Source organism: Nyctereutes procyonoides, unplaced genomic scaffold (genome assembly GCF_905146905.1).
Source record: "Nyctereutes procyonoides isolate TBG_1078 unplaced genomic scaffold, NYPRO_anot_genome, whole genome shotgun sequence".
Lineage (NCBI taxonomy): Eukaryota > Metazoa > Chordata > Mammalia > Carnivora > Canidae > Nyctereutes > Nyctereutes procyonoides.
The window spans coordinates 2262477-2277593 of record NW_026575034.1 but is presented as its reverse complement, the minus strand read 5'-3'; the positions used below and the strand labels follow the sequence as shown (position 1 = coordinate 2277593).

The 15117-nt window shown below is 33.7% G+C and overlaps 1 protein-coding gene across 5 annotated transcripts in view; it reads right to left on the bottom strand.

Annotated features, from left to right (window-relative positions):
* Nucleotides 1–1494: 1494 nt before the first annotated feature.
* Nucleotides 1495–15117, bottom strand: part of KIF18A (kinesin family member 18A) — a 79376-nt gene continuing 65753 nt past the window's right edge. For all 5 annotated transcript variants that reach the window (XM_055317499.1, XM_055317500.1, XM_055317501.1 and 2 more), the window contains 4 exons: nucleotides 11093–11537; nucleotides 10200–10307; nucleotides 4532–4641; nucleotides 1495–2148 (listed from right to left, as the gene is read on the bottom strand). In XM_055317499.1, the coding sequence (XP_055173474.1) occupies nucleotides 2066–2148; nucleotides 4532–4641; nucleotides 10200–10307; nucleotides 11093–11537 (746 nt within the window). In that variant the 3' untranslated portion in view covers nucleotides 1495–2065. The remainder of the gene's footprint in view (nucleotides 2149–4531; nucleotides 4642–10199; nucleotides 10308–11092; nucleotides 11538–15117) is intronic.

The window sequence follows — 15117 nt, the reverse complement described above, 5'->3', positions numbered from 1 at the left end:
GTATGATACGATTTTTAACAAAAAAAAAATTACATAAGTTTGTCTATGAATAAAATAAATGATGGCAGGATACCTAAATTATTAGCTAGCAGTGGTTACAACTGGAATGATACTGGTAGAGAAGGAGAGGGAGCACATTTTTATTGCTTATAGTTCCTGTCATTTTTTCAAGCAAGATATTCTTTTTTAATAAAAATATAAACTATTTTAGTGGTGTTAGAATAGTGGTTACTCTTCGAGGGAGGTGCGAATGGGAGGCTTCCAGGATACAGACACTTTTTTCTTCCTTGTTTGGAGTACTGGGGACATGGATGTGTTCGTTTTGTGAAAATTCACCGAGCTATATATTTATGATTAGTCTACTTTTTTACATGAATAAAGTTCACTTAAAGATTATTTTACAGTGACTTATTGAATAGCATTGTTCCAGTTTAAATGTGTGTATTTTCTCTTTATTTTTCCATGTTGATTCCTTCCCTCTACTTTCTCCTTAACATGGTTGCATTGTAAATGCATTATTATTATTATAGCAAAATGCCTAGCTTATAAAAATGGCATATAAGAAAATCACTCACTTACATTCAGCCATAAAAAATGAGATCTGGCCATTTCAACAACATGGATGGACCTTGAGGGGGTTACGGTAAGTGCAGTAAGTCAAAGAAAAAAAGAATACTATGTGATTTTGCTTGTATGTGGAGTCATAAAAACACAATAAATGAACAAACAAAGCAGAAATAGACCCATAAATACAGAGAACAAACTGGTGGTTGCCAGATGGGAGAGGGGTGGGAGAAGGAGAAAAAAAAAAATCACTCACATCTTAAAGGTGGACCATGAGGTATGGTCACTGAATCCTGTTAGCCTAATTCATCTGTACCTGGTACAAAAAAATATCTTTTGATATTCTTTGAATTTCGTAAAACATGCAAAGGAAAAACAGGCAACAGAGCTAACGGCTTAATGACAAAGGGACCCCCCCGAGTCAACTGTGTATGGTGGCTCTCGCTAGCACAGATCCTGTGTGCACATCAGCTAACACGGAACTAGCAGAGTCAGAGTTGGAGGAAACTCCAAGAGCAAAACTGGATCTCATACTCTCCCAACCAGATTTTAAGTTGAAAGACAGGACTAAAGTAAAAGGCCCAAGATGTTTCAACGGGTTGTTACGTGTTTGTTTGTTTCGGTGGAACAATTCCCAGGCCACATAAAATTAAATGTGTTTAATCAAATGTGTGCATTCAGAAGATGAACAAGTAAACAAGGCAGGTGAACAGTATGATTCCTTTGCAGCTCTGTGTGCTTCTATAGCAGGAGGGACGATTAAAACTTTGTCTCACTATCATTATGGAATCTATGGATCATTCTCAAACTTGGCTCTAGTCCATATATCCTGATCTAATCTGAAATACAAATCTACAAAATTCCCATTTTATATGAAATAATAGTTTAAAGTGTGTAAGGGGTAGTAGCAAGACAGAAAAGCAAACACTGTAAAATCTACATCTTTAATATACTGAGTAGCAAGGAACAATATTAGTATTTTTATTCATGCAGACTACTTAAATACTCTTTACAACGACTTTATGGGCACATATATGTACATTTGCACATCAAAGTACTCTTGGAAAGTAAAGTTATATATATGATTAGAATAATGTATGACCAAATGTATCCTGGGCCATAATTTTATCACTTCTAAATTCTCCTTGTTTAAAAAGAAAAAGGATAATTTGACTATTGTTTTCTAAAATATCCTAATCAACTTGCTATAGCAGTGTAAAACTGACCTGCTACCATGCCGACTTATGGATTATAAAGGGCAACAAATGTTTTAGTATCTTTATTAAAACATAGCCTTTTCTCTTGAAATTTAATATTTGCTTAGATTACAAAAGAACAAAACAGAAAGAAATTTATTTTCTGCTCACTGAAGGTATTTGGGTAAACCTAGCTTTAAGATGGTCTTCTTTCAAAGATTTTAGCTAGTTTCTGAAAGGGCGCTGGCAACAGATCCTTTTAAAAGGAGACTTGTCAATTCCATTTTCCTTGATTTTGAAGTGACTTATCTCAGATTTCCTTTTGAAATACTTCTTCCAAATTTTCTAACCATGTTTGGGTTTACTTTATGGATGTTTCTTTTATTGTCTAGAGAAGAAATAAAAAGACATATAAATATGTTAAAAGTATTCAAAAAGAATTTTTTCACTATTCACTCAACTTATAAATGTTTGTTAAAATTATATCCATTAGAAGAAAACTTATTCTTAAAATTCATAGTTGTTAACTAACATTATTTAAATAAAACATGAAGGAAACATTAATAACATTGGTCTAAACATAGAAATTCATTTCTCCACATTGCCGAGTTTTTAGTGTGCTCATGTGACATCCCTTCCCCACCCCAGCAGGTATCAAATAACATCACTGAATAAACTACCACATTTAAGTTTTGTTCTTCTGAACTAATGAAAGACTATTCTACAAGCATTGTTCTTTCTTTTTTGCATCATCATTTTTTTCTTCATGGATTACTTCCCTAAAGCTTCTAAACTTCTGTATTTTTCCTATTTTTAGGAATATAATTTGCATCTAGTACTTCTTTACGTGCTAATCCTGGTCCCATACCTCTTATTCCTTTTACTGCCACCCCTCAAATATCCACTCCTCTGGTTCTTCACCAGCCTTCACAATGACTGTCTACTCATCCAAGTGTTAAAACAAAGTGTCACTGACTTCTCTATGGCTCAGTTTAATCTCTTATCCATTTTCTTGTCACGTTAGGTTTTAGTTTAGAGGCACATATTCTCTTGACAGTATTCTCATTTCTCAGTAAATGGTAGTTACCTTTTTTCTTACTGATGTTCCTTTGTTTTTTTATTTGTACACTGTTAGAGAATTCAGTTGAACATATTCCAAGAAAGGCAGTACCGGTTTTTTTTTTTTTTTTTTAAGATTTTATTTATTTATTCATGAGAGACACAGAGAGAGAGAGAGAGATGCAGAGACACAGGCAGGGGGAGGAGCAGGCTCCATGCAGGGAGCCCAACGGCGGACCTCAATCCTGTGACTCCAGGATCACACCCTGGGTCAAAGGCAGGTGCTAATCCACTGAGCCACCCAGGCCCACGCAGTACCAGTTCTTTCCTACTTTTTCTAGTAATTCCTCTTATGTATTTGGGCATTTTAACTTCGATATCCTAATATACATAAACTGTTACCTTCCCTTAAACTAATACCTCTAAGTGGCCTATTATCCTTACCAATACATAATCTTTTAACCTAGATTAACCCTTTCTTTGCTTTTTGGAAAGCACTGCAATTTAATATCAACTCCTACTTCTTTCTATGTAGAATTTTTTAATTTACCTCTCTTTATATATGAGATATTTGATGTATTTTATGGTTAGAAAAACCAAATCTCTATTTGAGAAGTATCAGAGGTTTATTATTTGCTTTTGGAAATATGATTTCCTGGAGAATATTTTCAGGAGATTAATGGCACAGTACAAATTCATACCAACTGCACATGCACACTGTTAAACATTATTAAATTTGGTGTGCTAAACCAAATAATCTTAGTAAATTTTATGTTTCAGGACATTTTTGCTTGATTTTAAAAATTTGCACAAAAGGCATTTCCACTGAACTTAAAAGGATTTATCAATACAGTCCAGCAAAGTCATTGAGAAATTTTGTTACTCTAATGAAAGAGCATTGATAGAAAAAAAATAACAATAGTTTTCATGTTATTCTTAGAAACACACATTATCTCATGAAACCTCTTTAAATTCCAAAGTGCAGTAATTACAAGTTCCTTTAGGGAAGAAACCACACTGAGTCTTAATGATCTTGCTATCTAGCACAGAAACTAGCACATAGTGCATAGTAAATAAATACTTCTTAAATGAAGTCTTAGGCATTATAGTATCAGAGAGACAGAGGTCTGGACACTAAGGCCTAACCTCTGGCTTCACTAAAGATGTGGTTTTGTTACTATAGATTCATGTCACCACCATATGCAGTTGAGAAGACATAGTCATCCCCAGCCAGCATCTTTTTCAACTTGCTAATGGGAATTACAATACGACTGTATCTAGGTACAGACTGAAGCTTGGCAATAACTGCAGATTGAGTCACAGAGCAAATTATTAAAGATAATAAGAGAGAAATTTCAAGTAAAGTTTATCTGTTATCATTAACCCATTAAATAATATACTTAGCTAGTTATTTCAATTATTAGTTAAATTATTTATGAATTCTTCTGCAGTGTGAAGCAGTATGGATAACAAAAAAGATACAGAATATAGAGTTAGAAGTCTGGCTCCACATGAAATATCTGGGTAATCTTGGGTATTTTCTATTTTGTGTCTTAACTTTTCTTACCTTTAACATAGTCATACTTACCATTTAATAAGTTGACGAGTAGATAAAAGGAGATTCTAATGAAAACACTGTAAGAAAATGTAAAGTACTATACATATATTTGGTAATCATGTTATTAAATGTCAAATTAAAAGCTGAGACATACCCACTGTTGGTCTGTTTTCTTGTAAGACCTTTTCACTTGCATCATCTTGTCGAACACGTTTGGCAAATCCAGAATTTACCTCAGCAGTTAATGAAGTATTTGATGCAGAACTTAAGGAGAAATTTTTTTTTTATTTTAGTAAAGAATTTTTTATAAATTCTAATACATACTCTATATGCAATGAAGATTAAAGAGAAAGTAAAATGATAGAATAAGAAGTTGCAAAATCCCATAAAAGTAATAGGAGGCACTAAATACATTTTTGGCCAATAGGAAATTTGGTGTGATTTTAATGATGTTTATTCAAACTGGAGATTGGGAGTGTAGGTATATGTAGCAATTCTGTAACAAAACCTTTTCAGGGGGCTCTGCTAGAATATAAGCAAACACTATTATTCAAAGTGTACAGATAAAGAGCACCTTGCAAGAGGTGAAAAACTAAGCTCATATTACAAAATTGGAGCAAGAACCTTAATCTGGAGAATATAACCAAATGTGATTGTTTGGAAACTTTGCTTTCAAATCAAAACATGGTAATAGACTGAGACTCTCTGATTACAATCATAGAAACTGAAAAGAATGATTTTTTTTTCCTAAAGATTTTATTTATTCATGAGAGATACAAAGAAAGAGAGAGAGGCAGGCAGAGACACAGGCAGAGGGAGAAGCAGGCTCCACGCAGGGAGCCCGACGTGGGACTCGATCCCAGGACCCCAGGATTACGCCCTGGGCCGAAGGCGGTGCTAAACTGCTGAGCCACCCAGGCTGCCTAGTGATCTATTTTCATTTTAAAAAAATTATATAAATTTTATATATCAAAGAGTCAAATTTCCAACTTGAGTTGACATATTACTACTAAACACCTATCACTATGGCCTCATGTTACAGGATATTATAAATTAGACAGTGATAACACCTTTCTAAAAACTTACATAATGACTATATGGTGAGGAGGAGGAAAATAAGACAAATACGCAAAATAATACAAGGTAAAGTAAAACACAGTGCTATAGGTTTTCAAACTATAAGGAGCTATAGGTTCCTGATTTCAAACTTAGGGGGGAAAAAAAAACCTCCCAAAAAACAACTGAAAGATTTTGTGGATGGGATGAGTTTGAGCTAGGCCCCGAAGAATAACAGTCCAATCCTTCTGAACCCAAAGAGGATCAAGTTCTAACAAGCAGGATTGGGATCGAGGGAGGGATAAATGAGTATCTCCCCCCTCCACACTGATTTAAACAAGTTAATTTTAGGCAGTTTCTGATTAAAAAAGATATCATATACCATTTTACAAGTTGATACTAATTTGATAGTTGCATTAACACTGGAGGCTTCCCTCTTACGGCCACACTTTGCTCTTCCGGTAATCCTTTCCTAACCACAGGGTAAACTGATGTGGGTGTGTTTGTAGAATGGGGAGAAGATGGATTGGTGGTACAGTTATCAAAAGAGGTCAGAAATGGCAATTTAATACGATAGCGAAGAAAAACAGGAGGGAGCACACTGCATGCTGGCAAAAATAACTCAACCTATGTACCTCAATTTTTCTAAAGCCTGTAAGAAAAATGATCATGGTTTTTCAAATGATAATTTTGCCTACTCTGTCCAAGAACATAAATGATATCTACCCAAAATGGTAACAAGACCATACTAGTGCTATGACCGTACTAGCAAATTTAGTTGTAGAAATTCTCTATTCCTAAATGGTGCTAAATGAAATAAGTCGATATAATTCGGTTTTGGATACTAAACACCCTTCTTGGATAACATAACAGCTGTCTCCAGGCAAAAATTCTTTTTTGGTCATTTGGTGATTTTTCTTCAAGTACAAAGATCATTGTCATTGGTTACTTTTGTAAGCGTTAGTTTTCCCAATCTTTTATCTTAAAATTGTCTTTATTATTTTATGGTATGATTTTTCACTTTGGTTAGTTCTAGGATGTCTGTTTTTACTTGAAAATTAGGCTTTTGAATATCTATCTGAAAGAAACTTCATATTTCTAGGAATGAAATCAAAGCCTAGCAAAGTAAGTTGTATATACTTAAGTAAAATACATGCAAACATTTTTAAGGATTTAGATAAAATAATCCACTGATCAAATGTTTAACATTCATGTTATAAATTTATTTTAGATTTATGTTGGATCATAAAATAGGACTTAAAATTGGTATGAGAGAAATTCAAATTATGTTAAAGACTATATTGAGAAGAAATCTAAAGATTCTTCTAGTTATGTGCCAAATATATTTCCATATCTATTGATGAAAGTTAAGATTTAACCTTTTGTTTCCTTATATGGATCGTATGTTTCTCCTTCCTTAACATATGCATCTCATATTCTTCCAGCTGAGATAATTTCTAGTTGGAACCGTTAGGTGTCTTTCAAAACAAACCAAAAATGTGTGACAAGTGTGAGACCCATTTCTGGGTGCTAAGAAAGACTGTGAAACAAACAAAAACCAACTAACCAAATAAACAAAGCAAACAAACCCCCAAAACTTTGATTAATATATATTATATATTATATATATATATATATATTATATATACACACGCACTACATTTGTATATTTAGTAGCCTGATTTAATTAAAACAGTTTGCTACAGTGATATTAAATAAATTGTAATGATTAAAAATTTAATATTCTCAATTTAAGTAGGAACTAAAAAATGGAGTTTTGTAGGTTTTGAGAATATCCAGTGCTTTGGGACTCTAATTTTTTTTCAGAAAGAAAAGCTGATACAAACTAAATAAAATAACTATACACATGGAGCCTTCTTTTCATTTTTAAAAACCTTATGGGTATATATATATATATATATATATATAGGTATATATTCATAGATATATATACACACACACACACACCTAAATATGTACATAAAGCTGCTAAGTGGAAAATACCAGAGTTTATTACTCTCAAACTCATGTAGGTTTAATTGAGGAAAAGGAAGATTAAAAAAAAAAAAAGTAATTATGTACATTTCTAGCATTAATCTCTTTTAACCTTAGTTAATGGCAGGATCTAATTATTGGTACCAGAGGGAATGTAATAGAGCAATTAATAGGCTATGAGAAATCTTACTTTCTTTATATGTCCTTTAGTATTATTTTGCAATATTAGTTGCTCATGTGGAAGCTCTTTAAGTCATCTAAAACCACTCTAAACATATAGTTTACATACCTGGACATTTCTTGAAAAATCAATTAATTTTGATAATGATTATGTACGCATTTAAAACTTATTATTAGCTATAAACTTTAGCTACATCTTAGTTAACACAACAGATCATGCTATCAGTGAAGAACCAGAAAAGTCACCACCACTAATTAATGGAAAGAATAACAATCAATACAATGAAAATTAGTAATAAGATGATGACGGTTAGCTAGGCTCACTCATTGAGTGAGTGATACCCAATACAAGAGTCAGACAAATTGCATCATTTAAATTTGTGCCACAGCAAAATACAGAATTTTAAATGTCATGGATAGTTAGAGGCATTCTGGAAAAATCAGTCCATGAATTTTAAATCTACATTCCAAGGCTCTGCTGTACTTTGGAGGAGAAAGGACAGATCCTAAATGCACCAATGAGATAATACTTTATGTGGCACAAATAGATTATTGTAAATTTGTTTAGACTGACCCAGATGATGACAGGTTCATGGTGGAAAATAAGAAACCTAAAAACAGTTATTCTATCCTAGGATCTTATACTCTTTTCCCAAAATCACGTCAAAGTAAAAGAGGTAAAGCAAGTCTGAACCATTTTACAATATAACCATTCACTGTATCTTGTCATTGCATTCACGGCTGTGGGGATGTAAACACTCTGCAATGGGAGTCACGTCATACAGCTCAGGATGTAAGATTTTTCCTTGTCTTTGATCTTTAGCTGTTTTACTGAGATGTACCTAGTTATGTTTCTGTTTGTATTAATGCTGCTTGTGGTCTGCAGAACTTCTCGAATCTGTGATTAGTTATCTTCTTTCATTGGAAAACCATTAGCCAGCATCTCCTCAAACACTGTTTTCCCCCATTCTTTCTCATTTCTTTCTGGGACTCAAAATATATACATATTAGACCTTTCTAACTGTGTCTTATACGTTTTTTTCACTCTTCTCCATATTTTCTATCTTATTCTTTCGAACATTGGCTTAGATATTTTTTCTGTCAATCTATCTTCCGGTTCACTAAACTCTCTTCTGCTGTGCTTAATCTGTTGTTTATTTACTTACAATTTCAGTAGATTCTAATTTTTTAGCTCTAGAATATACAATCCAGTTTTTTTTTTTGGGGGGGGGGAATTATCACTATTTTGATGAACTAAATCACAGTCTAATTTTTAAAGTACTTACCTGATAATTTTACAGTATCACTAATGGATCTAGATTTTTAGTCATTTGGTTCTGTTTCGTGACATACTTGGTAATTTTTGCTCAAGTCATAAACATGTAAAAAAACCTACACAAAACTGTAGATGCTCTAGTTGGTATATTTCTCCAGGAATGACTTAATTTTCTTCTGGTAGGAAAGCAGAACAGAAACAGATCACCTCGATCCAAAAGGGATAGAGGTGGTGTGAGGTCTTTTCAGGCTTTCAAGAACTGGTCTACTTCCAGTTTACCCTACTCCTATAGAGCACAGGACTTCGAGGGTCTCAAATAAAATCCTGGCGGTTTAATAGCACCTTTTCTTCTCAATGATCCCTGAACAGTTTTTGTGTCCTAGCTCCCATGAGAATGTTAAAATTCTGCTTAATATTTTAGCCTCTCAGCTTTGTTTCTTGGCCTGTTATGCCAGAGTTCAGATTGTGGCAAATACCTTAAAGGCAAAAGCTACACACAGAATTATTTTGCTTCCTTAGCCATTTTCAGCTTTGTTTCTTGGCCTTTTACCCCACAGAATGTAGAACTTGGCAGCTCTATTGAGGGCAAAAGCTACACACAGAATTATTTTGTTTCCCTAACTCAGTGAGACTGCTGATAGCTGTGGGCTTCCATTTTGTGCTTGGCTTCTAGACTTGATGCCATGGATTGGCAAATACTAAATGGAAAAAAGAGGCAGACAAGGTTTGGCTCTCTATAGCTTGTTTCCCTTTCCTCTGGATCTTAGACCTTCAAGTCCTGGCTGCCTTGGTTAGTCTCCAGTGCCTTGAAAGTAGCTGTTGGTTGTATTTCATCGGCTTTTATAGCTGTTGTTGATGGGTGGTTTGGTCTGATATAAGCGATATTGTCATAGCCAGAAATAGAAGTCTCTTCACTCATTACATTTTAGTCATATATCAAAATCCATTAAAGTAATACATTTTTGGGACTGAAGAAATTCATTAATGTATAAAAAGAGAAATACCAAATGAGCACAAGTTGTCACCAGAAGAAAGTTAAAATTAAGTGACATTTTTGAAGGCCAGAAGACTTTTCAATTTATTTTTAATAATCTGAGATATGGAATACTTTATGTAAATAGCAAGTGAAATACTTGGGCTTTATCAAGATTTGCCTTTGATAATGTAAACCCAGTGCTGCATTCAGAGCAATTAATTATATGTACATTTAAGTATGAATTCACAGTTTCATTGTAAGAAATAAAAAGGAGACGTAGGAAACAAAGTATAAAGATGATGTTGTGTAAGCACTGAACCAGTTGATGGTTAATTGTACCTTGTTAACTTCCGTTTCCTTCTGGCAGCAGCAGTCATTGCCATGTAGGATGGTTCTATGCTTGGTATAGGCAGAGGATGTTTAGTTGAGAATGAAGAAGAGGCAAGCCTGTATATTAAATAATAAAAAATAAAGAGTAATTTTGATTTGTACTGTGGAGAAAAAGGGGGCATACACTTTCATAATTAGAATACCATTTCAAATGAATATATAAAGAAAGATATTATTCTAGCCTATAAAGCTTCTCTCGCTTGCCATTGGGTTTTCTTTTTTTTGTATCATAGAAAGAGTTGCTCTCAAGAGATTTCTGCATCCCAACAGCATAGAAAGGTGAAGGTGTCAGTCTTCTCATATTTGGATTACTTGTGATTATACAGATGAAATGTACAGGATATGAAATAAGAAGAAGTGAGACAAAGTGAGAAGGATGTTTGCTAGGATGCCATGTAGTCACCAGCACCTAAGAAGGATGATGATTTAGGGTAAGCTGAGGTTTGCTAAATATCAATACAAAATGTGAGATTTCCTTTAGTGTATATATTAATAAATAATAATAAACATAGTAATCCTCTGATGTTGGCTTGTCCTGCCTAACTTTGGAGTATGTAGAACTAAATCTATCTTAAGGTTTCTTCTAGCCTACTGAGGGTCAATCAACTAAGATATCAAATTAAAGATTAAAATATTGTTAATGGATTAAAATTTAAAAAGACAAGGCTAAATGAAGGTAAAATACTGACTTTTATAATCAAGACTGCATACTTGACTCATGAAATAGACCTTAAATATAACTAAAGAAGAGAAAGAAAGCTATAGTTTAAGCTATAGTTTTAAGGCTATGTAAGTAAAAAAAGAACAAAAACAAAAGAACTGGCAAATACTCTTTTTTGTACCTTTGTAAAATGTTATTATTGTTTGGCAGTGATTCTTGCTCAGGTGATTTACTCTTCAAATTCTTGATGTCTTCACATATAATAAATGTAGAGTCCAAATCTTCCTGTCCATATTCTTTTCTCCGGCTGTGAGGAGTATCTATTTCACATAATGTTTTCAGAGAATTCTCACCATTTACATTTGAGCTGATGGTCTGAAAACGTGTAGTTTGTGATAATGGTTTTGATGAGGTCACTATAGATGAATTTTGAGAAGTTTTTCTACAGTCTTCTGGCGTATACACAATAGGCTGAAGTTCTTTGCTGAGAGAATCATTGAGCTCCAAACTTTCAGACAGTGCGGACTTTTGGGGATGTGCTGCTCTCAGGGGAGAAGGCATTAGTTTTCTTCGGGTTCTTTTATGGGGAGGAATTTTAAGCAGACTGGATTCACTTGAAGATATGCCTATTTAATAAAATTAAAAAGAATCTCAATAATGTCACCTAGGTTTCCAATAACTCTATCAGTTAAACAACATCACCACCACCAATAATAAAATACATTTTCTGCCGACTGATGAAAATTTAAAAGAAAGTTGGAAAGAAAAAAAAACAGGTTATTAGTAACTTTAAATAATGTTAATGAGATTAACATTAATTAACATTAACAGAAAATAAATAATACATGACTAATGTAAATACTAACTCATAGAGCAAAATTGAGATTTTGGGTAATCATGAAAACATTTCCAACAAATTCTAATGATATTCACAAGCAATTTCCATCTTTTATGTTTGATTTAGGTTTAACATAAAGTATTCAACAATCATAGGTACAGAGATTAGTTACTTGTCCTATCATAAAGTATCATCAGTTATTTATTAATTGGGTGGAAGTCTAGTCTAAACAGGAATGGCAATAACCAATAAAATCTCAGCTGAATGAAATTTTAAATCTGTTACTATCTCAGGTATTGTGGTTAATTAAGCATTCTGATTGTTTGTTTCTTATACCATACATAATTTACAGGTTTTCAAAAGTTAGATTAATACCTTAAGATAAACGAACATAAGTTGAAGAGGTCAGAGTATCCTTAACGTGACCCTCGTCACTCTGTCCAAGTAGGTCTCCCAAATGCCAAGAGGTCACCGAGTTTAATGAACTTTTCTTACCCCTATCCTACAAATTCTGTAGCTTTTCAAAATGATTTTCTTACTATCCCTCTCCAATATCTGTTACCTTCTTCATCCTTCATCTGGTAAATGTATATATTTCCCTAAAGAAATTCACTATTATTTGTAATTATACTTTTTCAGTCATCTGGGTCCCAGATAACTAATTTTTGCCATTTCCTTGCATTTTCCAACTTCCACCAATCCTATCTCTCTTACACTTAAAATTAAAACATAATTCTGATTAAAGACTTATAGTTCTATCTAAACATAAACATGATATTCAGAGATTGTCACCAGGGAAATTCCTGTTCCTTGGTCCAAACTTAAGAGAGAAATAGTTTTGTTTAAACTTAAGTTTGAATCCCCACAATCTAGACATGCTTAAATATTTACCTCTCAGACACTTTTTAAAAATATATAAAAGATTAATTGCATACACAAACAATAAACTTCATCAACTCCAGCGTGCCGATCTTGTATTTCTTAATTAATATTTTTCTGCTTTGTTTCATTCATGGTGAACTTAAGGTGCCTGACATGAAGTAACTTTGCCTGAAGTGTATGGTTCAGGAAAGAAACTACTATGTTTTCAAATCATGCAATAAAATTCCCAACTGATATAATACTAACTTTATGATATAATACTAATTTAAATAACACTGAAAGCTGCATAAGTGTTACATATTTCAATAATTCAATTCAAACTTTCAACCAAGTTAGAAGATACGCTTACAACAATCACCAACAGTACATGCATCATTCTTATTATGTTAGTTGACGATAGTGTCTGCTATGGCTAGGTTGACAATTACCCTCTAGGAAAGACCATTGAAAAACAGGAAGAAAAATATGATCCCTGTTCTACTAAGGAATTTTACTTTTCTGAGAACCAGATAAATGAGATCCAGATCTTAAAATAATTTTCCACTCCCTTTAACATGACATTTGTCAAATTTTCCATTACCAGATATTTTTATACTAATGCTGCAGTGTAAAGACAGTTACTTTTCTCCACTGTGCTGCTACCACCAATTTGGTGGCTATTAATAGCTGGAAGATTAACTTCTTTTCCCCTGAGAGGCAGCAGGGGTATATAGAGGATAGAAAACTATATCGAGGATAGAAAGCTGAATTGGGAGTCAGGAGACTTGGATTCTATTTCCGGCTCCAGCAACAACTCACCGAGTGACCTTGGGCAACTCACTTAAGCAGTATGGGCATTAACGCCCCTAGAAAAAAGGGGATACTACCTTCATGTACCGGGAATTTTCTAGGATTAGATAATATCTACAAAATAACTTAGGGTTCAAAGAAAGGCTCTAGAAATGTAAATATGCTTCAACTGTTGGCACTACTACTTTCACAGAGAAAGTTGTAATTTACTTTCCAGTATTCTATCACTAAAAGAACACATTTCAAACAATGTCTCACTTTCTGTTTATCAGAAACCCAGTTTATCAAAGCTGATGATAAACTGTAATATAAACCCAAAGTATCATTAAAATATGCACATCTAAGTGTGCTTTGAAAATGCAGGCTTCGTGATATTATTTTAAAAACCTAAAACACAATGGAACATGAAGTCTCAAGAGATAAGGATTAACCAGTCACTATTTTCCTTGTACACAGCATCTAGAGAGGGATACCCCAGAGCGGCACTGAGCTAATTCCCATAATGGTAGGCCACTTTCTCCCTACTGCTTGTAAAAAACATGGAAATGGGGGTCTTCCATAAGACACTGACACAGTTTGTCAGTGAAATCAACGGCAATGTTATAATGCTACATCTTTGGCCATAATTCTGTGCTTCTGGAGGGACAGATATGATAACTTTAAGGAGAAACATGGAGATACGGTGGTTAATATAGATTCACACACCACTGTTTTCCTGAGTCTTGAAGAAAAGATGCTACAAACATACAGTGTATGCAAAATATAAATCCAGTAGGTTCTTTTCATCCTTTTAGCTATTAAATACATACAATAATATGAAGGGGGCAGAAAAGAGATGGTCAATTCAGGACTACGTCGGCTGACTAGTAGCCCAGAAAGGTTTAGGAGCTAACCAGAGCAAAAACAAGATTTAAAGATTTAAATACAAATTCAACAGTCACTCTACTGTAACCACAAAAGGACTATGTCTCCATTTAATCCATGAAAACTAAAAGAGAATAAGCTGACATTTCAGTTTGAATATGATTCCCAGAATATATAAATACAATTATATAATAAACTATCACTCTCTTTTAGCTAGTTAAGTGATAAAGTACATTAAATGGGTATGGCAAACTGGAGTGTTGGGTTAGGGACACTGTACATTTTAAACAGGCTTTCAGAAACATTGGGTATGCTAGCTCCATGTCTATAAAAGAGATTTGCTGTACTTTTCCATTAGAGGATGTACAGTAACTTTCCAGAAGACAAGGCTTGGGGCACTTGTAGTTTCCCCTGACTGAGCCTGGGAAAATACTATCTAACAAGATTCTGTGATTCTTGGGCCTACAGAGTAGAAATGATAAAGAAGGATCCTGGAGGCAGATTATAATTCCTTTATAAAAGCTTCATAAAATGAGAAAAAGAATCATGTAGTTACAGACTTTCAGAACAAGGGACTCTAACAGATGATGATAGTCAATAAAATACTTCAGTAATGTGGGTGTCACACAGGAAAGGAGAGAAAATTAAAAATGCGTTGTTATAAGGCAGGCTCTTAAAAAGTGAGATAAAAATGATTAGTAGTCACTTGGGAAGATAGCAAGTCTTCTCTCCCGGGCCTTTCCATCTAAAAATCCAGCCCACTATATCATGTATTCGAGTACAGGAGGTAGTGGGTAGCAATATATCTTATGGTCAATAAAAAGCACTTTTGG